The sequence below is a fragment of the Podarcis melisellensis genome (assembly GCF_964234715.1).
Source record: "Podarcis melisellensis genome assembly, chromosome: 15".
Classification (NCBI taxonomy): Eukaryota; Metazoa; Chordata; class Lepidosauria; order Squamata; family Lacertidae; genus Podarcis; species Podarcis melisellensis.
The window spans coordinates 12,559,894-12,584,268 of NC_138532.1; the positions used below are offsets into that span (position 1 = coordinate 12,559,894).

Genomic DNA, 24,375 nt, shown 5'->3' on the forward strand with positions numbered 1-24,375 from the left:
TGAAAGACAAGAGATGTTCCTCTTCTAACATGATGTTTTTTGCATGAATAACTCCCTTTTTCTTCAAGAAAGGGGGTGCAGCTAGCATGAAGGAAAGCTAGGAAGGCAGCCTCAGATCTTCCTGTAAGAGGAGGGACCTCCTGCCTCAATCCCGATGACTTCCTGACTTCATGGTGAATGGTCAGACACTGAGAGGGCTGCTGTTGTAGGCAGACCCTAGTGCAGGGCTGGGCCAGATGTGGTTCTTCATGAATTTCTAGCTGACCATCAGAATGTCCCTAGCCTACACACCCTCTCTAGCTGCACCATCTGTAAATAATTTTCCCCTGACTGGAATGTGTCCTTGGATACTGATGATGACTCTTGTGTGTCTAGATCAGTGTTTCCCAACCGGTGTTCCGCGGCACACCAGTGTGCCGTGAGACCTTGCCTGGTGTGCCGCGGGAGGGAGGCGGGAGAGGGAACTCCCCCCCCTGCGCGCAAGGCTTGCGGGCGGCAGCCTGCAGCGCGGAGCGCGGGGCGCCCTTTGGAAGACGCCCCGTGCTTCGCGCAGCTGTCCGCAAGCCTTGGGCGCCTGGGGGAACTCCCCCCCCCCGCGCGCAAGGCTTGCGGGCGGCAGCCTGCAGCGCGGAGCGCGGGGCGCCCTTTGGAGGAGGCTGCGGAGGGTGGCACGGAGCTGCCTGCGCTCCAGGGCTTCTTGCAGCTCCGCGCCACCCCCCCGGATCCCGGCGCGAAGCCGCACGGGGCTGCGGAGGGTGGTGCGGAGCTGCCTGTGCTCCAGGGCTTCTTGCAGCTCCGCGCCACCCCCCGGATCCCGGCGCGAAGCCGCGCGGGGCTCCGGAGGGTGGCGCGGAGCTACCTGGGCTCCAGGGCTTCTTGCAGCTCCGCGCCACCCCCCGGATACCGGCGCGAAGCCGCGCGGGGCTGCGGAGGGTGGTGCGGAGCTGCCTGCGCTCCAGGGCTTCTTGCAGCTCCGCGCCACCCCCCGGATCCCGGCGCAAAGCCGCGCGGGGCTCCGGAGGGTGGCGCGGAGCTACCTGGGCTCCAGGGCTTCTTGCAGCTCCGCGCCACCCCCCGGATCCCGGCGCGAAGCCGCGCGGGGCTGCGGAGGGTGGTGCGGAGCTGCCTGCGCTCCAGGGCTTCTTGCAGCTCCGCGCCACCCCCCGGATCCCGGCGCGAAGCCGCGCGGGGCTCCGGAGGGTGGCGCGGAGCTACCTGGGCTCCAGGGCTTCCTGCAGCTCTGCACCACCCTCTGGATCCTGGCGCGAAGCCGCGCGGGGCTCCGGAGGGTGGTGCGAAGCTGCCTGCGCTCCAGGGCTTCTTGCAGCTCCGCGCCACCCCCCGGATCCCAGCGCGAAGCCGCACGGGGCTCTGGAGGGTAGCGCAGAGCTGCCTGCATCCCGAAGCCTGGTGCGCGCTGAAGAGCGCCCCCGGGCTTCACGCACCTCTCCGCAAGCCTGGGGAGACCAGTGTGGCTCCCTAGGCTTGCGGATATCAGGCTGTTCTGGGGGCTGGGGTCGGGGGAAGCTTGGGCTTCCCCCGCGCCTGCCCCGTGCCTGGGGAGGGGAAAATTTTTTTTTTCTTTATTCTCCCCCCAAAAAATTAGGTGCGTCTTATGGGGCGGTGCGTCCTATGGGGCGAAAAATATGGTAGTCAATATAGGCACAGAGTTAAATTTTTTAACATTTTCTAATGGTGGTGTGCCTCGAGATTTTTTTCATGAAACAAGTGTGCCTTTGCCCAAAAAAGGTTGGGAAACACTGGTCTAGATAGAGCATAGAGAGTGGGGTCTGTGAGTGTCTGTGTTGAAGCTAGCCTAAAAAGAGAGATGCAACCTTCCTCAAGCAGAGTTCATTTATTAATTATATATCTTGTTGCAATTTATGAAAGCATGTATACTTTTCATGTTGCAAGCCACCTTGAGCATGGTTTGAACAGTGGAAAGGTGATATACAAATAAAATTACTGATGTATGTACACAGTGCTTTTTTCTTTAAAAAATGTTTAGGGTTACTCTCATTTTCCTACTCATATTGAAATACTTGCCCTCAATGATGCCAAACTTAGGTTCACAAAATGTTTAGGGGTATGCATACCCCTGCATTCCCCCAGAAAAAAGCACTGTTGTACATAGGCTATGCTTGAATGCATCATCTAAACACAAAAAGTATGCTATCTTCCGCAGAAATCCCCCCATATGCAAATTTATCTGTTTATGTGATTAAAGTTCATACACTTAACTCACCAAGGTTTGGTTAAATGGGCTCTACTTTTTAAAGCTTGGGAGTACATATTTCCACTAGCTAATTGCAGTTCAAACAGATGTTTAAAAGCACAGCAAAGCAGTCAATACAAAAGTCAAAGATTCAATAGAGCACCTCTGTTTCCTCAGTCTGCCATTAGAAATAAACTCTAGGATATTAAATGACAACAGTTTGTTGTAAAATTCTACTTATGAATTTAGTAGCAAGCAAAGTCAGGGAATGCAGGAGTTACAGCAGAGATAGTAGCCTTAATTCATTCTATTCAGACATATTACACCTCTGCTAAAATTTCAGTTGCCTTTTATACAGTCACAGTTTACCTTCACAGCTTGAGCGAGGTTACAAATATGAGTTTGTGCACCTCTCATTACCCTAATGGATGTAATTAGAAGCGCAAGTACTCAGATCTGGAAACAGGAAACAAACTCATACATTCGCAAACACTTTCAACAGTGTAATCTTATACGTACATGTCTAAGTACTCCACAACAAGCAGAATTGGACTTTCTCTTAATTAAGTATGTATAGGATTGCAATTCTATGCTAACCACCTGGAAATAAACACCACTGAAAACAGTGAAACTTCCTTCTCAGTAAACATATAGTAATGTACTGCTAATACGGTAACTGTGATTGCAATCAAACTATACTTAAGTCTCCTTGACCTCAATGGGTTCTGCATTCTGAGCTGCCTGCAAAGGATCAGAATGCAAAACTTACATGAATTTGTAATTTTTATTTGGGAAAATATTTTAAATTGTGGTATAACTACTGCCTGTAGCTGCTTGCAGTCCTGGGAACACTTACTTGAGAATAAGTTCCACTGAACTCAGTGGGATTTATACTCAAGTGAGTATACAGCTTCAGTCCTGTATACCTGAAGGAGCATCTTCCCCCTCATTGTTTAGCCCGGACACTGAGGTCCAGTTCTGAGGGACTTCTGGCAGCTTCCTCATTGTGAGAAGTGAAGCTACAGGAACCAGGCAGAAGGCCTTTTCGGGTAGTGGTACCCACCCTGCAGAATGCCCTCCCCTAGACAAATGAAGGCAGCCCTGTATCAGGAAACCTTTAATGTCTGATGTTCTGTTGTGCTTTTCTTATATTCTTTTGGAAGCTGCCCATAGTGGCTGGGGCAACAAGTTATAAATAATAATTACTATTATTTCTATGTAAATATGCACGAGATTGAGCTGCAAACTGTGGATTTAGTAGCTTACTGACAAAACAGACAGAAACGTCTACATTCAAGGTTCAATTCAAAATGACCATTATTTTTAATTTTAAAACATATATAGCACCTTTATATAGCACCCTTCAATTTGTTTAGGATTCTAGGGCAATGTACAATTTACTGGTCACTGTGCTTTCTTGTTCTATCTTTGAGATCAGCATAGAAATGTCACAGACATCTTTGGCCCCAGCAATTCCCCCAACTCGTTTTATTCTTGTCTATCTTTAACATGTTACCATTCAACATGGTTGATATTATTAATTTATGATTAATTTCTTAACCTCCCTTCACCATGAGGTCCCAGAGCAGGTTACAACAATCTAAAAATATATTAAAAGATGACTTGTAATGAGCTATACCTATTATTAGGGATTAGTGACCTGTTTTCCAATTCCATTATTTTATAATGATCTTTTTTTAAAAGCACTTCCTGGAAGAAGAGGAGCTGAGCCACTTCTAGATTGTCACTAATTTCAGGTGGAATTCAATCACATGCCAACAAATGTGAATAAATGGACAATAAATAGGTCTGGAAGTGCCCCGAGTCTCCCATTTGCTGGGAATCTGCACACACAAACATAAGGCAGATGCTCTGCTTTCAAATGCAAGAGTAACAATCCCTGGTTACTTCCACACAACTCATTCTCTGAATGTTCATTTTGATATTGATTTGTTTGCAAGGAGGTAACATGATGTCGCATGAAGCAAATATAATCCCGTACTGGCTGAGACCTTACCTGCCTGCAGACTGTCTCGCCAGAGTGGTGCATGCTCTAGTTATCTCCCACTTGGAAAACTGCAATGCAGTCTGTGTGGGGCTATCTTTGAAGGTGACCCGGAAAATACAATTAATCCAGAATGCGGCAGCTAGACTGGTGACTGGGAGTGGCCACCAAGACCATGTAACACCAGTCCTGAAAGACCTACCTTGGCTCCCGGTACGTTTCTGAGCACAATTCAAAGTGTTAGTGCTGACCTTTAAAGCCCTAAACTACCTCGGCCCAGTATACCTGAAGGAGCATCTCCACCTCCATCGTTCTGCCCGGACACTGCGGTCCAGCTCGGAGGGCCTTCTGGCAGTTCCCTCATTGCGAGAAGCGAGGTTACAGGGAACCAGGCAGAGGGCCTTCTCGGTAGTGGCACCTGCCCTGTGGAACGCCCTCCCATCAGATGTCAAGGGAATAAACAACTATCCGACTTTTAGAAGACATCTGAAGGCAGCCCTGTTTAGGGAAGTTTTTTATGTTAGAAGTTTTATTCTGATTTCAATGTTATGTTGAAAGCTGCCCAGAGTGGCTGGGAAAACCCAGCCAGATGGGCAGGGTAGAAATAAATTATTATTATTATTATTATTATTATTATTATTATTGTCAGTCCCCCAACTCAGCTGCCATTATTATTATTATTATTATTATTATTATTATTATTATTATTATTATCCAGTGAGTTTTCCCCTCACTTTCTTCAGCGCAAATAAGTCCCACAGAGTTTATGAAATCCACTTTAAAGGCGCACCCTGAACTGGGCTGCTAGAGGCGGGATCCCATCGGCCGAGTTGCACCACTGGAAGCACCCTGGGGACGCGGGGATTTTGTGGACCTCAAAACGTTGCTGAACTTCAGGTCCCAGCAGCCCTAAACCAGAAGGGCCAACAGCCAGGAATAGCCGTAGACCCACTTACTCCCCACTGCCTGGCTTAGCCGCCCTTCGTGTGGACGAGGCACTCTGCCCATGCTCAGAAACACTCGCCCTCTCCCGCCCCGCCCCACCTGAAGGTGACGTCACAAAGTGGCTCCTCGCGCTCCTCTCAGTCTTATCCCACCTCGGCCTATTTGACTGTGGGGAGCGGGAGAGGAAGCGGCGGGAGCGACAACGAAACCCCACCTCTCAGCCCTTTTTCTCAACTCGCCTGAGAGAACCGAGAGAAAAGCTCTGCGTTTGTTGTCAGTTGCCTTGGCAACCCCAAACGGGACGGCAAGCGGGGAGGGACATAAGAGAGTGAACCGTTAGTGGAGCTGTCGGCCGGTCGCTCTCGCGCAGCCCCGGATTCGTTCTCCAAGCCAAGGCCCGCCTCTCGGATGCCCGGAGCCGCCCACCTATTGGACGACGGACCCGCCTTTCAAGCAAAAGTTTCGCCCCCTCCCCCGCCCGCCCACTCGAGGCCTCCGCTTATTGAAACTGCCTCAGCGCCGCCCTCGGGTTTCACCTGGTTGCCCGTTTACGCAAGGGGAAGCTCGCGGCGTGGCCAGAGAAGGAGGCGGTGGCGAGGCCAAGCCTTTTGGCCGAAGCAGGGGAGCCAGCGCTCCTGTCGCGTCTAGTCAGGGCCCATTGACTTGGGACTCTGCGGGGCGGAGCGGGAGCCGGCAGCCGCCTCAGGGGTTCGCGAAGGCCTTACGCAACAAACGGCGGCGGCGTCACGCGACGCCCCCCCCCCCCACAGCCGCCTCAGCCCCGCAACATCCGGGGATTCAGGGCCGCGGCCTAAGCTGCGCCCTGTGGCGCTCGGTGGGGAGCGGGCAGGTAGAAAGCCGCCGCCCGGTGCGCCCTGTGCCGCGGCTGCCCAAGGGAGGCCCGGACGCCAGCGCCTGGTAGGCCGCGGGCTAACTCTGGGCCAGCCGCGCACCTGAGCAGGGTTGTTGCTTCGGTCTTGGGGAGGAAAGGCCGGATAAAAATAAAATGCAAAGAGATTGTTCTGGCCGAAGGGGTTAAGAGGCTGTGGGAGCCCAAGTCCCCATCTGTCATAAAGGACTCTTGAGCCAAAATCATCCTTCGCCATAGCCTGAAGGTTCTGGAATAAAGTTGTTGAAGCCTTGGACTCTCCAGAAGAAAGGCGGGATAGAAATGCATGGTTAAATCAAGAGTAATGCTGACATATTTTACCCCTTTGACATTATGGGATTTGTAGAGACAGTCGGAGTTGCTATGTACCTTCATCCTTTGCTCAACAGACCATTCTTTGCTAATGTGCCCAGGTAATTTCTCAGGAGCAATTTCAGCAAGTGCTTTTTAAAAAAAACAAACACATAAAATAATGCAATTGGAAAACAGGTCACTAATCCCCAGTGTACTGCTCGTTACAAGTAATCTTGCAAGTAAGTATAGACACATGCACAATAAGAGATTATTCCTGAAGCCCAAATTTGACGAGTCGTGTATATATTTCTGGTAGGGATGGTGGGAGCCCCTCCACCCGGCAACATCCAAGGTTTTCAGGGCCTAAGCTGCCCCCTTAGGGTGCTCAGTCGGGAGCGGGCAGGTACAAAGCCCCCGACTGGTGTGCTCTGTTGGGGTGCCAGGGTTGCCCAAGGAAGACTTGGGTGTGAGTCCTTGTTAGGCCGTGGGCTTCCTCTGGGTCAGCTGTGCACCTGAGACTCTCACAGAGTTGTGAGCAATCACATACATTGCTTTGATCTTGGGGAGGAAAGGCCAGATAAAAATGCAGAGATTTTCTGCCTGAAGGGGTTAAGATGCTGGGGTTTTTATTATTATCTATTATTATTACGCAGGTGGCGCTGTGGGTTAAAGCCTCAGCGCCTAGGGCTTGCCGATCAAAAGGTCGGCGGTTCGAATCCCCGCGACGGGGTGCGCTCCCGCTGCTCGGTCCCAGCGCCTGCCAACCTAGCAGTTCGAAAGCACCCTCGGGTGCAAGTAGATAAATAGGGACCGCTTTCTAGCGGGAAGGTAAACGGCGTTTTCGTGTGCAGCTCTGGCTCGCCAGAGCAGCGATGTCACGCTGGCCACGTGACCCGGAAGTGTCTTCGGACAGCGCTGGCCCCTGGCCTCTTGAGTGAGATGGGCGCACAACCCCAGAGTCTGGCAAGACTGGCCCGTACGGGCAGGGGTACCTTTACCTTTACCTTTATTATTATTACTTTGTTAAAATAAATTTAAAAATGAGGAGGGGAGAGACTGGGGGGGAGCCGAAGTCCCCTTCTGTCATAAAGGACTCTTGAGCCAAAATCATCATTCACTTATTATAGAAATTATAGAAACCATCAATTCTAGCATGCGGAAGGCTGCCTAAATTATATAATTTGGTATTTGAACGATTTGTATTAGAAATTGTATTATAATTTGGCATTGTTATCATGAAGCTCTTATTGGATTGTAATTGAAAACTAATAAAAAATATTATCAAAATCATTATTCACCATAGCCTAGTTTAGGCTCTGAAGGTTCTGGAATAAAGTTGTTGGAAGTTGTGAAAACCACCTTGAGCTCTACGGAGTAAGGGTGGGATGTAAGTGTGTTGTTAAATCAAGAGTAATATTAACATATTTTACCGATTTGACATGGGATTTGTAGACAGTCGATGGTTGCAGTGCTGTGTACTCCTGCAATCCTTTGCTCAACAGACAATTCTTTGCTAATGTGTCCAGGTAATTTCTCAGGAGGAACAGAAGTCTAGACGTGTGCTCAAAGGCTCTGCAATAAGAGGCTACTCCTGAAGCCCAAATTTGGGGAGTCGTGTATATATTTCAGGTAGGGATGGTAAGAGGCTGGGGTAAGAAATGTTAGGCTACAATACTGCAAAGGCTACCTATTTCTATCTGTGGCAGACCTGAAGCCACATGGCTGAATAAAGCAGAAATCGTGTTATATAGCATTCTAGCTGGTGGAGGGCATTTATTAAAACGTGCATTGCCTTTTCTGTACTAAGCTTTCAAATGGAAATCATGCCCCACCCACCCCCTTTTTTTGCCCCAGGTCACTTGTGAGATCACAAGGAACCTTGCCTCTTTAAGATAAACTGGCTGCTGGAATTCTGCACGCCCTAGAATCACGTGAAGTTACTTCCTGCTTTTGTTTGGTCAGAGGGGCCATGGTTTCTTCCGTGCTGCTTGTGTTGCTGTTGGTTTGGAGGGCAGGTGAGTGTGGAGGGCGGGAGCTGCCCCTCACAGGAAAATGTCCTTTGCTAGGAGACATGTACACAAAAGGGCTAGACGGGAAATTTGAAACGGTAGCAACTGTATTCTCATTAGTCACAGAACTTTCGTGTTTATTCACCTTCCTATTTGAATCTCCTGATGTGAAGGGATTGCATTTCTTTCAAAAAAACAAAACTAATAGCAAGGACAGAGAGAGGTTTTTTGTGGGAAGCGTTGGAGCACAACAACCAGAACCGTAATTCCTAGTACAATAAAAAAATCCAGAATATTTGCTTCCTCACCAATGCATTTGTTATAAAAAAATCAGCTTTTGCAGTGTAACTGTCACTACCCTGTACTTTCAGCATTTCACTTTCCTCTCATCACACTTTTCATATTAAGTCAGGGGCTTAATATTAATAAAGCAGTTCAGATATTGCTAGCCGGTGACTGGAAACAGGTTTTTTGTTTTAAACTTACTGGATTTTCCCTGGAAAGAATGTATCTGGATTAAATGGGGATAAATTATGGGGTGGCCTTTTGATGCCAATGTGGATGCTGGGAAAAGTTGCATGCAAGGTTTCAATAATAGGTTTATGTGTCTGTGTTTAATATTGCAGATATCCAGCTAACCAGCTTCATCGGGTTTTTTGATGTGAATGTAACATCCCATACCATGCCTGCTTTCGTTGTGTTTAGTTTTTATGTGTTTGCCTCCTTAAGTTGTATTTTGTTATTTGGGTTATATGGCTAATAATTCAGTAAAAAATACTTTCACCAAAAAAAATATGAAAAAGCATCCTGGGGAGGGGTTCTCCAAAAAGGCAAAAGAAGCATGCATATGAAATATTTTCTTGAACTCTAAGAACAATTCAGGGTGAAGAAAAGTAAAATGTCTGAGGATCTGTTCCTCTTTTCACTAACAGACTTTGACTTCCTTGACAACCTGATACAGACTGGCAGCTGTTTCTGCAATCAGAAAAAATCTAACTGTTGCAAAGTAGCCCATTTCCCACAGGAACATTCCAGAGAAACCCTAACTACTAACAAGAATGTCATGACATTTTGTGTTCTCCCAGGTGCTACGCTTCGTCTTGCCTCCTATTATGGCGATCACATGGTACTGCAGAAGCAACCAAGTCAGGCCGTCATATGGGGCTATGGGGATCCTGGCGCCAACATAGTAGTGACTGTTTCTAAGGATCGCAACGTTATGGAAAAAATGACAGACATTAAAGGTAAAAAAGGCAGATTCAAGTGGCAGATTCAGAGCCAACACAAAGCAGAATTGTAGTTTTTACACATTGCTTCCTTAAATTCTCAGATGTGTTGCCAACAGATGTGGTAATGATCACCAGCTTGGGTGGCTGTAAAAGAGATTAAGCAGATTCATGGAGGATAAAGCTACTAGCCATGGGATTGCATTCAACTATGTATTATTGCTCCATGTTTTTGTTTTACAAACCACCTTGAGAATATTTTTAGATGTTAAAGGTGGCACAAACATATTTCATCTAAACGAATATTAGCTTCAGTTTCGGAGGCAGTATGTCTCTGAGCACCAGTTGCTGTTGATCACAAGTGGGAGAATGCTATTATGCTTATGTCCTGCCTGTGGGCTTTCCAGAGGCATCTATAGGCCACTATGGTCATGGCTCTTGGTCTGATTCATTTGGGTTCTTACATTCTTAAAGTATATAAAGCTTGCCCCACTGCCCAATCCTAACACACAGTCTCCTGAACGGCACAACTTTATTTGACTTCTTTGTGTCTCTATTGCATACTTCTGTGAGTACCAGTATGGTACAGGGATCCCATAAAGAGGGAATGTTTCTTATGACAAAAGTTAAGCATTGATAAAATGGAGGAATCGTTGGTCCGAGATTCTGGCAATCTGTTGGCTTGGTTTAGGCATGTATACTTTCCTTGGAACAGATTCCATATGATAATAAGCCTGAGATCTTAGGTGTCCTTTTTATGTTGAGATTCGTAGAGACACCATTGATCCTTTGCTGAGGAGGCTCGCCGATCTTTCAGACAAGTCTAAACTTAATTCTCTCCTCTTAGGCAAATTTCCTAAGACGACCTGGCTGGTAGCCAGACTCTGCGCCTAGATTTGTAGGCACAGATCATCCTCTAGAATAAAATAGCTTAATAGGGAAATGCTGAAATAGCCCTTTGGGGTGCCTCAGGGTCAACTTTTTATGGTAGCCCAAATCTCAGTTGTACAGGTGTATGTATATATCTCAATTTTAATTCATGAGCTATTGCTGCAATCTGCTCCAATTGTATATTTTATCTTTATGAACACTGTTTTTATTGTGTTATGTTATGTGAGCTAGTCTTTGACCATAATAAATTATTTAAGCCTGAGATCTTTGTAAATTCTCTCCCTCCCCCCCCCCCCAAAAAAGACTCTGGGATCTGGAAAGTACTCCTGAGTCCTATGGCCCAAGGTGGCCCTTTCAATATACATATACGGCAATACTGGACGGGACAGGAATCAAATGTGACGTTGAACGATGTCTACTTTGGAGATGTCTGGTTTTGTAGTGGACAAAGTAACATGGAAATGACAGTTTCTCAGGTAAGCCACATCACTATAGAGTGCAGCATATGCTCCATTGGGAGGAAAAGTACTGATAAAGGCAATATGCAAAACCATTATTTCTGTTGCTTATGCAGGGGTGGGAAACTAATGACCCTATAGATGTTGCTCAACAACTCCCATCATCTCTGACCACTGGCCATACTGGCTGGGGCTGATGAGAACTGGAGTCTAACAATATTTGGAGGGCTAGAGGTTTCTACCCTTGAGCCAAACCTGAGCCTGCCTCCCAAACTTTGATTTTATTGTTGCTGACAAATCCAGATCTGAAACCATGGGTTCAGGCTTTCTTTCAGGTTTGCTATTATGTCTGAATTCACAGGTTGCAATTAGGGCCATTGCTTTGCTTCAGGAGGTTGCAGCACATGCAAATGGGAATGAATTTGATAAGCTTACAGGCTGACGGCTAAATGTGGATTAGAAGACAACACAAATATTGTGCTCTTGTGTTGTTCAGCCACTCCTCCGACTCAGTCAAGGCAGGGGATCCTGCCTTCTCTCCGGGCTGAGGGGATTGGGTGGGCTCGTTTGTCCTAGTTTCTGAGTCTCCCAATAGTGACTCCTGCTCCAGTCGGGCCTCAGGGACCTAGTTTTCTAAAGTTGCTTGTTTTAGCTCAGTTGCCAGATCGACTCCCTCCCCTCCTCTGTTTGCTTCCATAGCCTTCCCATGCCAGGTACAGTCGACAGACCATTCGTGAGTGTGCAGGCTCTCCATGTTTCTTGTATCTTCTACTTTTGGTTTGAAATAGTATACGATTTTGGCCTTCTTTTCCTTGGGGGCGGGGTTCTGCAGCTTGTGTAAGAGAAATTCCCAGTTCTTTATAACTCTTTCTTATGAGTACCATCCCCGGACTAGATTTGGGTTACTTTGTCCTGTCCGTATATTTGAGGGCTTTGTTTTGAATTTTGCTTACCTGTATTTCAGTAGAATCTGCCCTGTTTCCTAGATATTCAATGCCAGTAAGGAGCTTGCAGAGGCTTCCCATTACTCACTCGTCCGTGTGTTTTCAGCTGGTCTTGTCCAGTCCGAAGTGGAACTGCAGGACCTTGCCAGCGTCAGCTTGCCGTGGTCTATTCCGACAGCCAGTAAGAGCCTTTTTTTTAAAAAAAAGCAATACCTCCGGCAAACCATCTGAAGCAGAGGTTTTGAGTGTGTTCTGTCAAAAGCAGGCATCTTCTGTTTGTGGTTTGGCCGGCGGAGTAAGAGTTGTACAATTTTCCTTCCTGAACTGTACCATGGACTTCAAGGTAAAAAAAGACCTTGAAGATTTAGTTAATGGAAGCAAGCATCTCAAATATCTCCGCCGATCAACGGGCACTTTCATTCTGGCTCAGATACATGATGATCCACACAGCCTGCTACACAGTTTCTGAGAGTGGCCAACATTAGCTGCTTCAGCAGAGCATGTAGTAGTTCTTCAGTATTCCATTCCCTGATCTATCACAGCTGTACAATGGCTAATATATGAAAATACAGCAGCAGAAATTATTTTTGTAATACAGCATTTAGTTGTATTACATTTAGTTGCACTATTAGTTTGCAAGTTTGTATATGCTCTAAAGTTTCTTTTAACATTTCATTGAACAGAGAACCTTGGCCATGGAGACTTCAGTTACTTCTCTGCTGTGTGCTGGCTCTTTGGCCGGTATTTGTTCGAGAAGCTCAAGTATCCCATAGGACTGATAGACTCCTCCTGGGGAGGGACACCAATCGAGGCCTGGTCTTCCAAGAGGGCACTGCGGGAATGTGCAATCTCAGGATACTCTAAAAAGTAAGGAGGGTTAATGACAGTATGCTCTGTTCCTTCCAGCTGTGTTAGATTGGTTCCTCAGTACACTGAATGCTTTCCACTATTACAGAATCTTGTGTGCTCACTGGCTTTGCAGCACCTCCTTCCTGTGTGGAAACAGCACACAAGCATCCACACAACCTGCAGTCCTGCAGATGGTGTTGGACTCAAACTCCCATCTTCCTTAACCATTGGCTAAGCTGATAGGAGTTGGAGTCAAACAACATCTGGAGGGTTGCAAATTTCCGTACCCCTGGTGCAATCCCATTTAGCACTAGAAAGGCAGTGCAGTGTGCCTGACTTGTGCCTAGTTTCTTACAGGTGGGATGAATAACCTTAGACCCTGCAATCATTATGATAGGAATGTAAGAAGAGTATACTTCCCCCACCCAGAAGCCAACCAGTTACGTTTAGGAGGTCCCCAAGCAGGACACAGGGACAATAACCACCTACTTCTTTCCTCCATCACCTAGTATCCTGAAGCATGTTGCCTCTGATCCTGAAGGCAGCAGTGTACCTCTCATGACTAGAAACCATTGATAACCTTATCCTCCATGAATTTGTCTTAACCATTGGCACATATTATGGAAATATGGGGCGTGGGTGGCGCTGTGGTCTAAACCACTGAGCCTCTTGGGCTTGCTGATCAGAAGGTTAGTGGTTCAAATCCCTGCGACAGAGTGAGCTCCTGTTGCTCTGTTCCAGCTCCTGCCAACCTAGCAGTTTGAAAGCACACCATTGCAAATAGATAAATAGGTACCACTGTGGCAAGAAGGTAAACAGCATTTCTGTGTGCTCTGGTTTCTGTCATGGTGTTCCGTTGCACCAGAACTGGTTTAGTCATGCTGGCCACATGACCTGGAAAAGCTGTCTGTGGACAAACACCAGCTGCCTCGGCCTGAAGCAAAATGAGCTCCGCACCCCATAGTCGCCTTTAACTGGACTTAACCATCCAGGGGTCCTTTACCTTTTTTTATTGAGGAAGCATATTCCATGACCTGGGAAAGCCGGTGTTTTCTCTTGGTTTAGTTCTAACATGGTTTAAAGGGTTCAGTCCTTGAACATGTTATTGACATGAAAGCTTTTCTACAGTTTTGCTGTTTTATTCTGACAGTAATGAGAGAGGTGTATGTAACAAGATATTTGCACAAATAGGATGAGTTCAGTGAGGGGCATATTTTCTCTGAGGTGTACAGATACCATGACAAAATAAATGATGTTGCTAATGTATTCTACTTTATGAAAAACCATTGAAACATTTTTTTAAAAGAGTTACGTTTAAAAGCCTCTGGTAACACATATATGACCAGGACAGCTTCAGAACAATGCAATAACATAGCCTGAGCTGTGTAGATGTGTGCTTAATCCTTCAGCACTCTCTGATCACAAATATTCAGAAAAGTGCTTCACCAGCGGAAATCAAGCATTGGCTGCTTGCTGTAAATTCTTTTCTACTTGGTCGATCTCGTATGTTGCAGGGCTGCTTCCTTATCCATTGATTCTGGCCCCAAAGTGTTATCGGTGCTCTGGAACGCCATGATTCACCCTTTTCTCAACATGACCCTCCAAGGTGTTATTTGGTATCAAGGTAGGTATTATTAATAATAATAAAATTATTATTTATACCCCTCCCATCTGGCTGGGTTTCCCCAGCCACTCTGGGCAGCTTCCAAAATAAGAAGAAGAAGAAGAAGAAGAAGTAATAAAACATATAACATTAAAAACTTCCCTAAACAGGGCTGCCTTCAGATGTCTTCTAAAAGTCAGATAATTGTTTCTTTCCTTGACATCTGATGGGAGGGCATTCCACAGGGCGGGCGCCACTACCAAGAAAGCCCTCTGCCTGGTTCCCTGTAACCTCACTTCTCGCAGGGAGGCAATCGCCAGAAGGCCCTTAGCACTGGACCTCAGTGTCCGGGCAGAATGATGGGGGTGGAGACGCTCCTTCAGGTATACTGGTATGCCCCACAACAGAGTTGAGCAGACATTGTGTCACTATAGCTACCCCATCTGGGCTATTTCCTGCTTTGTGTGCCCTACCACAGGTGAAGCGAACACCCTTATAGACACCAGTCTGTACAACTGCACATTTCCCGCACTCATAGAAGACTGGCGGAAAAGCTTCCACGAAGGGTCTGATTGGCAAACTCAGCGGTACTTTCCCTTTGGCTTTGTCCAGGTAAGTGGCCGTAGGGTGGTGGCTTGAGCCCTGAGCTATCAGCTTTGAGACAACTGCAGGAAGGCAGCACTTTGTGCAAGCAGCGGGAGGCGGTATCAATTTGTCTCCCATCCTAGCTATTTCCTACGTCTTGCACTACAGCAGAGTATTTTCTCACATTTGTCTTTGGACCTCAGCCCCCTCCCCAATACATATTGTGTAGAACCACTCACTCCATGTCCTGACATGATCACATTGCGGGTTTCTCAACACCCTTCAATACTGCTGGTGGTTAAGTGATTCTACAAATGATGGAAGACAGGGTGGTAGGCTTTGGAATGTGGGTGCCATTCTTAGGAGCAGGCTTGAGTCTTGGATAACAGTAATTCAGGTGAATTCTTTGTGTGGCCTTACATCTCCGATGTCTTTCCTTAGCAATATGACAGTTGACGCCTTTGTCTATGTCTGTAACGCAGAGGCAGCCTGTGGGTCTATTGCAGCCAGCCGAGTCGCCTGCCCGTTCATGATCTGGTGTGTATGTGATGTGTGTATGGTTCACAGTGTGAGCATCTATGAAGTAGCCATCACCACCACTGGCATGCCCTTCCCACAGGGTATGCAAGGTGGTGATATGGTCCTCAAGTCTGGAATAGCTAACCCCCCATGCTGTAGAAAACTCTCCCTTCTCTGTATCCTGGATCAGAAGGCAGGTTCTGGGTCTGCTGCGGGGGATATTTCCAGCAGTGCTTCCTTTTCTGCTGGCCTTTATTGCGTCTCCCACCACCGCCATAACTGTGATCCCAAAATGTGTAGGTGTCCTATTTTCCACAGTCCGTATGTTCCTGATGGGCAACATGCACACTGTTTGCTTAGAGTTGTCACTCTGATTCAACAGGCATGGCTTCCCTTAAAGAATCTTGGGAACTGTAGTTAGCTAAGGGTGCTTACCTCACAGACCCACATTTCCCAGTAGCCTTAACCATCAACAACTCCTGAAATTCTTTGTGGCTGCTAAAGTTGTATAAGGATGCTTTAGATATATGCTGCAGATGCTGTCATTAAGCCATGTCTGTCTGCAGGAAGCACAGACAAAAATAATTCTATGACATCCACAGCTGGAGATAGGTTTTGTCTCAGAATATCAAATGTTGTTCTGTGTTGCAGTTATCTACAGTTCGCTCTGTTGAACATAATGACAACTTTGCACGTATTCGATGGCACCAAACAGCAGACTATGGCTTTGTCCCTAATAAGAAAATGCTCAATACTTTCATGGCTGTGACTATAGATCTTGGTGATGAAAATTCCCCCTATGGAAGGTAAAGATAGCCCACTTTCTTTCTTCGTCCAAACCCGCCCAAACCATCCATAAAGATTTTCAGGTAGCCAAATCTCTTCTATAACAGAAGGCATCTGGAGATGGAAACCTTTGCCTCTTATTGGCCGGGAGTCTAAGATGACCTAGAATCTACACCAATGCTCTTCAGACAGGTGGAGGGAGGAGATGGATAGCCTAGGAGGCAGAGGCATGATGCAGGGGGGAGAGAGAGAGGAACAGTGGAAGGAGAAACGGGTACAGCTGCTGCCATACATGAGAACAGCTGCTGCCCCAGCTGGGTCTGGTCCAGCTGCTGGCAGAATGCAGCAGCTAGACTGGTGACTGGAAGTGGCTGCCGGGACCGTATAACACCGGTCCTAAAGGATTTTCATTGGCTCCCAGTGTGTTTCTGAGCACAATTCAAAGTGTTGGTGCTGACCTTTAAAGCCCCAAACGGCCTCAGCCAAGTATACCCGAAGAAGCATCTCCATCCCCATGATTCAGCCTGGACACTGAGGTCCAGTTCCAAGGGTCTTCTGCTGGTTTCCTCCCTGCGAGAAGCAAGGTTACAGGGAACCAGGCGGAGGGCCTTCTTGGTAGTGGCACCTTCCCTGTGGAACACCCTCGCTTCAGGTGTCAAGGAAACAAACAACTACCTGACTTTTAGAAGATATTTGAAGACATTCCTGTATCAGGAAGTTTTTAATGTTTGATGTTTTAGTATGTTCTGAGCCGCCCAGAGTGACTGGGGAAACACAGTCAGATGGGCAGGGTATAAATATTATCATTATTATTTATTACACATAAGACAGGGAAGTGGTCAATGTGCAAGAGAAGCATAGCAGAAAAGGTAGGAGTAGATAGCATAGGGATCTGCCTTAAACTGAGTCAGACCATTGGTTCATCTCAGAGAGAGTCTCTCAAGTGACTGGCAGCAGCTCTCCTGAACTTCAGACAGTACTCTGTTCTAACCCTGCCTGGGAATAGTAAAAATAGAACCCATGACCTATTGTCTGGTATCCAAAGGACTTGTTCTGTTAGCACCCTAGACCCTCAAATCTGTTCTGGAGGGCATGGAGAACACTCAGAACAAATTAAGGAGGCATGTGTGAGGAGGGGGAAGCTTCATTGTGCAAGCAGAAATCCTTGCCCATGGAGCTATTTACTTAGCACTGCAGTGGCTACAACACTGAGTTATCCTCCTTCTATTTAACAGTAGATAGAAAAAGACAATCAGCTGAGAGACTGCATCAAGGACTTGATGAAAGAGCTTTTCATAGCGTTTGCTGATTGGTTGCTCATGGCAGCCTCTAGGAAACTGGATTAAGCACTTTTGCTGTATTCTTCCATGTACTGCATAACTTGCTATCTCTTCGAGATTTTTAGGGGGAGAATGGAATGACAGAAAGCATGGAGAGAGGGGCAGAGCCAAGGATCGAGTGTATAGAGATGGGGGTGAGGAAAAAGAAGACTAGGGACAGTGGCAGTAGGTGGACAATTAAGAGCTACGGAGGGGGGGGAGCTTCCTCAATCTGTTGCCCTCCTTTCTCAGACAACTGTTATGAACCTCAACTAACACAATTGTTCTCAGCTAGCATAACATTTCTCTACATCCATGAGAGCTAAATGGGATTTTTATGAGAATTGGGAAAAAATGGTTGGTTTTGTGTTTTGCACCCAGTACCTACCTTAACTCAGTAAACCTGCAGGGCTGGGGACTGAACAGAACCCCAGTAGTGATCCCCTCCTTTCTTCCCTCCCCCTGCTACTTTCCCTTGCTTTGCAGTATCCATCCTCGAGATAAGCAGACAGTGGCCTCTCGCTTGCTCCGTGGTGCCTTGGCATTAGCGTACGGTGATAAAAGCATCGCTTTCCAAGGCCCGTACCCTGAGAGAGTGGAGGTGGATGTAGCCCACAAAAGTATCAATGTCTCCTATAAAGGAGATATCCTGCTTCGCCGCTTGACCAATAACACGTTTGAGGTAAGAACCGCAGGGGAAAGGGGTACTCTTTCTGCCATGTACCATGTGGGAAAAACACAGAGTTGTGCTGCCTATTAGACAAGCCGTTCATTCATCCAGTTTACTCATTCCTGAATCCAGCAGCGCCAGCCTGGTTTGTGTCCCATAAGAAAGAACAGACTGAACGGATGTGGACCTGCAATATTTCTATCCTTTATGTTTTTACCAATTCAGATAGCAATATTAGATGCCAGGATTATATTATTCCCCTTAACTGGGCTTGTAGCAACTTCAGGAGTGGAGGAATAGGGTGAGTAAAAACCAATGGTTAAAATAATAATAATAATAATAATAAAATTGATTTTTATTTAAATCGGGGGGGGGGGTTGTATTTAAATCGCGTTTTTTAAAAATAAAATGCTTCTGGAGGAAAAATCTTTCTAAAGATAGTTTTTTATTTAAGTTACATTATTGTCCAAAGCCTATTCATCAGAAAATAAGGATTTGTTTTAAGTTTTTCCTGTGTGCTAAAACTCAGCCTAAGTTTTATTTTAAAAAATTGTTTAACCACATCACATGCACATGAGTACATATGCTATAATGTTATTGTTTTAGCTAAATAAATTGTTTAAATTGTTATTAAGGAAATGACTATTTTTCTCCTTCAAATTAAGCACAGCAGAAAAGGTGTCCAAATATAAACAGTTAACTTATTAAACCTCACAATAATTTCATAGTTATCTGTCTGTGTATTTCTAATAGTATAACCAAATCTGTAATTTTTGATACAACTGTAAAAACTATTCTGAAAACTGATTATTCCAAAAATGAAACCTTCATCTGGTTGTAAATATTAAGATTATACCAGCAAGGATGAGTCTTTCTGTTAAAAAAAAAAAAAGATTTTAATCAAGTCTTTCCAGTGCTTTAAATCGTGATTTAAATCAAATCCACCCTGGGATTAGATGAGGAAGACAACATAGTGCGGAAAGGGTTACATGCCCTCTTGCCTAGCACTGCTGCTCCTATCTAATTTCCATTCCCCATTGTCTGCTTTGTGGTGGGGGGCAGATCAAAACACCAGCATGCCTGATCATGGCTCCACTGAATAATGTGTACTTTGGCCCAGAGTCTGGTGCCAAGTGCATCTTCCACAAGCTGAAAAGGAGCTACATGTGTGGAATGACTCTGCCATTCTAAGGCTTTAGTTCCTAGGGCTTCATCTGAAGCAAGTTTGGGTAAGTCCTCTATCTCTCTCTTTGGCAGGTGTGCTGCTCTGCAGAGTCATTGTGCCATTGGAGCCCAGTATCCATTGCTACCAGCGCTTCCCACACAGTGATTCTGCACAACCCAGAGTGCCCAAATAGCACCGTTGGCCTCCGCTATGCGTGGAATGAGTGGCCATGCGACTACAAGCTATGTCCTATTTACAACACAGAAGGATTGCCTGCCCCTCCGTTCATCACATTTTCACAGAATAACTCTGGTTGGAATATATCGTGAGCAAAAAGATGGGTGGACAATCTTATATTTTGGCCTCACAGGCTGCCGTATGAAGTTCTAAAAAATTGTAGCGGCAGATTATGTTTCTCAATGTAGTAAACCTCTCTGACACACAGAGAAAAAAACCTTAAAATTGGGGGTTGTGGTTGCTTCTCAGAAAAGATTATATAGAAGTTGCTGCTGGGGAACTTTCATTGCACTTAGCACCTGCATGAACCTGTAATGGTCCCTTCTTCACTGCCTGCTCTGAAGTTTTGCAGAAACCGCATCATCTTGGTGAAACAAGGCAAACCTGCTCAAAATTCTCTCTGTGCAGCTGTCCAAAGGAAAAGACCTAATTTGGACCACGGCTTCAGACTAAAACAGGTGTAGTGCTGCAACATAATACGTTTGTTTGCTGCTTCTAGAACATAGCTGAGTTGGCTCTCGAGGGGACTCTCTCATGGGCTTCCCCTGCAGCTTTTGTTCCAGAACTACAATAAATTGTTCCACCTGGAGTAACACATACAACTCTGTTCCACGTAGGTTAAATTCTATATTGAAAAGGGAGTACAGTAAAGTTAAAAGGTAAAGGACCCCTCGGCAGTTACCGTAAGTCCAGTCAAAGGCAACTATGGGATTGCGGCGCTCATCTCGCTTTCAGGCCGAGGGAGCCAGCATTTGTCCACAGATAGCTTTCTGTTTATCTACTTGCACTGGCATGCTTTCAAACTGCTAGGTTGGCAGGAGCTGGGACTGAGCAACGGGAGTTCACCCCGTTGCGCAGATTTAAACCGCCAACCTTCTGATCGGCAAGCCTAAGAGGCTCAGTGGTTTAGACCATAGCATCACCCACATCCCCTGCCTCCCCAAAAAAGGGAGTATTAGTATTTTTCTACTTATCACTATGAAAATCTTTGGCCACAGCCAGAAGCTATGGAAGTTTTTCCAGTAGAGGATTGTGATAAACTTGATTGACTTCACCATTAAGTGGAACTTATTGCATGTCTGCTTTAGAGAAACAGAGAGCCAGCCTTTTGATTGCTGTGATCCTTGAATGCATTGTGCAAACACAAAGTCTTCTGTAGAACTTCCCCCCCTCTCATATGCAGATTTTCATATACACTTATTTTATTAAAACTCATACCTTTAACTCACTAAGATTTTGTTAATTGGGCCCAACTTTTTACAGCATGTGAGGGTAAATACTTTCTCTGGCAAATTGCAGCAGTTCAAACAGCTCTTTTCAAGCACAGCTTAAAGGAGTCAGTTCAAAAATTGGGAATATAGCACTTTGGTTTCCTCAGTTGTGCCTCTAAAAATAAAATTTAGGAAATTAAATGCCAACAGTGTGTTGTTGTAATGTTGTACTTTTGAATTTAATAGCAAACAAAGCCAGAGAGTGCAGGAGTTAGAGATGGCCGCATTCATTCTATTCTGAGCGTATTACACCTATGTTAAAATTAACGCTTGCCGTTTTATACAGTCACAGTTTACATTTGCAGCTTGAGTGAGGTTGCAAACATGAGTTTGTGCATATCTCATTACCCTAATGGATGTGTTTAGAGGCGTAAGCACTCTGATCTGGAAACAGAAGACTTAACGCACGTTATACATTTGCACACACAGTTGCTAACCTATACATACCTCCATAGAAAGTAGAATGGGGCTTACTCTCAACTAAGTTTATATAGGATAGCAAACTTTTGTTCCCTCCATTGAAGTTAGCACCACTGAACATAGTAGGACTTCACAGTAAAAACTATTATATAAATATAATTGTGATTGCAATCAGAACTTTCTGGTGACCTGCAAAGAATCACACTACAAAATATACAGGATTTTAAATTTTTATTTTGGAAAATATTAAAAATTTTGGTAAAACTGCTGTATGCAATCCTGGGAGTAAGCTCCACTAAACCCAGTGGGACTTATTTCTAAGTGAATATGCACAAGATTGAGCTGCAATTTTTGTGAACGTGGCAGCCTTATTGACAAAACAGACAGAAGATTTAACCTCAGCAAATCCTGACTCTGTGATGTATGACAAATAACAAAATAAAGAATGAAATAGTTAGCAGTGGAGCCAAAATGCCCCAAAATGCAAAAGGCACAGCCAGCTCAGAACTTATGGAAGATAAGCTGAATGACCGTTACTTTTATTTTTAAAACATGAATAGGATTCCAGAGCAGTGTACAATTTAGTGGGCACTTTAATTAACTTGTTTAATGTGGTTCTGCATAGAAATGCCACTGTATTTTCACACTTTGATCCTAGCATTTCCCCACACACTCGTTATGTTCCTCTAATGTTTACAAGTCGGTGTACAAAGTGGCACACTATTCTTTGTTATTATTTATTCTTCATTTCTTAACCACCCACCTCGGTGAGGTCCCAGAGCAGATTGCAACAATTTAAAACTACAGTGTTAAAAACAGGTTGCTGTATTTATAAGGACTATTATAACGTATTAGTGACTTTGTTTCTCAACTCCATTATCTAATACTTAAGTGTTTATACAATACTTGAAAGGAGCTGGGAGAGCTTCCAGACTGTTACTAATTTCAGGTGGGATGCAATCACATGCCAACAAATGTGAATAAATTCATAATACAGTGGTACCTCGGTTTAAGAACTGTCCTGTTTACGAACAATTCAGTTTATGAACTCCGCAAAACCGGAAGTAGTGTCCTGGTTTGAGAACTTTACCTCGCTCTAAGAACAGAATCCAAATGGTGGAAGGGCACCGGCGGTGGGAGGCCCCATTAGGGAAAGCACGCCTCAGTTTGAGAACCATTTTGGTTTAAGAACGGACTTCCGGAACAGATTAAGTTCGTAAACTGAGGTACCACTGTAAATAGGTCGTCTGGAAGTGCCCTGGACTTCCCATTTGCTGGGAATCCGCACAGAGAAGCATAAAAGACAGGTGCTTTGCTTTCAGATGCAGGAGCAACAATCCCTGGTCACTTCCACACAACCAGTTTGCTGAATGTTCATCTTGATTTGTTTGCTAGGAGGTAACAGGATGTTGCATGAAGCAATTTTAATCCTGTACTTTTCAATCCAGTGTCTTTCCCCCTCACTTTCTTCAGTGCAGAGAAGTCCCGAAGAGTTTATTAAATCCACTTTATTTATTTTTTATTAGATTTTTTTACAAGTTTCTCTTTTACAAAACATAAAACATGTTTTAAAAAACATAACCATATTCGCCAAATTACAATTTTTTGACTTCCACCAGCTCCTCCCACAATCCTCATATTTTATATTTATTACGCATTTCCTTTATAATATATTGCCAGTTAATAATATCCTTTCATCTCGTTTTCTTTTACAATACCCTTTCTCTTCACAAAGCCTCTTTAAAACAGACTAGCGTTGTCTGTTCATCACAGATATTTTCCAGATAAATCGTAAACTTTCTCCAGTCCTCAGTGAACTTGTGATCTTTCTGGTATCTAATTTTCCCAGTCATTTTATCTAATTCTGCAAAGTCCATAAGTTTCATTCTCTTCCACTGTCGGTAATTACTCTTGTTTCCATTTTTGGGCCATTAAAATTCTTGCCGCAGTCACTGCATATTGAAAAAGTTTGTAATCACTTCTGTTAATTTCTCTTCCTGTAATTCCTAACAAAAAAGCTTCTGGTTTCTTTACAAATGTATATTTAAACATCTTTTTCAACTCGTTATATATCATTTCCCAGAAGCCCTTCACCTTCCTACACTCCCACCACATATGGAAAAAAGACCCTTCCTTTTCTTTACATTTCCAACACTTATTACATGTTTTGAACATTAAATATTAAATCTACTTTAAAGGTGCACCCTGAACTGGACCGCTTGAGGCGGAATCCCATCGGCCAAGTTGTAACAGTGGAAGCACCCAGGGGAGGGGAGGGGATTCTGTGGCCCTCAAGATGTTGCTGGACTCCGGGTCCCAGCAGCCCCAAACAAAAAGGGCCAACAGCCAGGAATAGCCGTAGAGCATGGGTAGGCAAACTAGGGGCCGGATCCGGCCCAATCGCCTTCTAAATCTGGCCTGCAGACGGTCCGGGAATCAGCGTGCTTTTACATGAGCAGAATGTGTCTTTATATTTAAAATACATCTCTGGGTTATTTTTGGGCCCTGCCTGGTGTTTTTACATGAGTAGAATGTGTGCTTTTATTTAGAATGCATCTCTGGGTTATTTGTGGGGCATAGGAATTGGTTCATTTCCCCCCCCCCCAAAAAAATTATATAGCCTGGCCCCCCACAAGGTCAGGGACAGTGGACCGGCCCCCTGCTGAAAAGGTTTGCTGACCCCTGCCGTAGACCCACTTATTCTGCACTGCCTGGGTTAGCAACCTCTTCATGTGGACAAGGCACTCTGCCCATGCTCAGGAACACTTGCCCTCTCCTGCCCAACCTGAAGGTGACGTCACAAAGCGGCTCCTCGCACTCCTGTCCATCTTATCTCCGCTGACGACAACTAGGGTTTCAGAGTGGGCAGGTACAAAGCATTGGGCCGGTCACTTACCTGAGCCTGCCTCTCAGGGTGGTGACACTCTAACATTTGTTTGCACGTTTGAAACTAGCTGCACTTGTTTCTCGAGATGCCTGTTTTGGCCACGGTGATAACATGACTGAGTTACATCCCATTTAGAACCCCCTTTCTCTGTGGGGTTGCCATTGAAAAGCCCTTGGAAACTTCAGTGA

The 24,375-nt window shown here is 45.4% G+C and overlaps 2 protein-coding genes and 1 long non-coding RNA gene across 7 annotated transcripts in view; 2 read left to right on the forward strand and 1 right to left on the reverse strand.

Annotated features, from left to right (window-relative positions):
* LOC309358274 overlaps positions 1-21,027 on the forward strand; it is a 68,730-nt gene extending 47,703 nt beyond the window's left edge. The window contains exon 2 of the long non-coding RNA XR_014163393.1: positions 20,527-21,027. This is a non-coding gene — a long non-coding RNA (uncharacterized lncRNA). The remainder of the gene's footprint in view (positions 1-20,526) is intronic.
* Positions 1-24,121, reverse strand: part of SPA17 (sperm autoantigenic protein 17) — a 31,443-nt gene extending 7,322 nt beyond the window's left edge. The window contains exon 1 of one of the 5 annotated variants that reach the window (XM_081891226.1): positions 24,086-24,121. The gene's annotated coding sequence lies outside the window, so the exon portion shown is untranslated. Of the gene's footprint in view, positions 1-5,264; positions 5,536-5,701; positions 5,851-24,085 lie in introns of those variants that run through there. The other 4 variants (XM_081891224.1, XM_081891228.1, XM_081891225.1 and 1 more) reach the window with 4 other exon arrangements.
* On the forward strand, positions 6,155-20,235 carry SIAE (sialic acid acetylesterase). The gene is made up of 11 exons (XM_081891000.1): positions 6,155-6,467; positions 8,203-8,363; positions 9,443-9,601; positions 10,778-10,950; positions 11,919-12,057; positions 12,560-12,743; positions 14,240-14,349; positions 14,807-14,940; positions 16,084-16,238; positions 18,024-18,219; positions 19,465-20,235. The coding sequence occupies exons 2-11, from the start codon at positions 8,318-8,320 to the stop codon at positions 19,699-19,701; spliced, it is 1,533 nt and encodes a 510-aa protein (XP_081747126.1). The 5' UTR covers positions 6,155-6,467; positions 8,203-8,317; the 3' UTR covers positions 19,702-20,235.
* Positions 24,122-24,375: the final 254 nt, after the last annotated feature.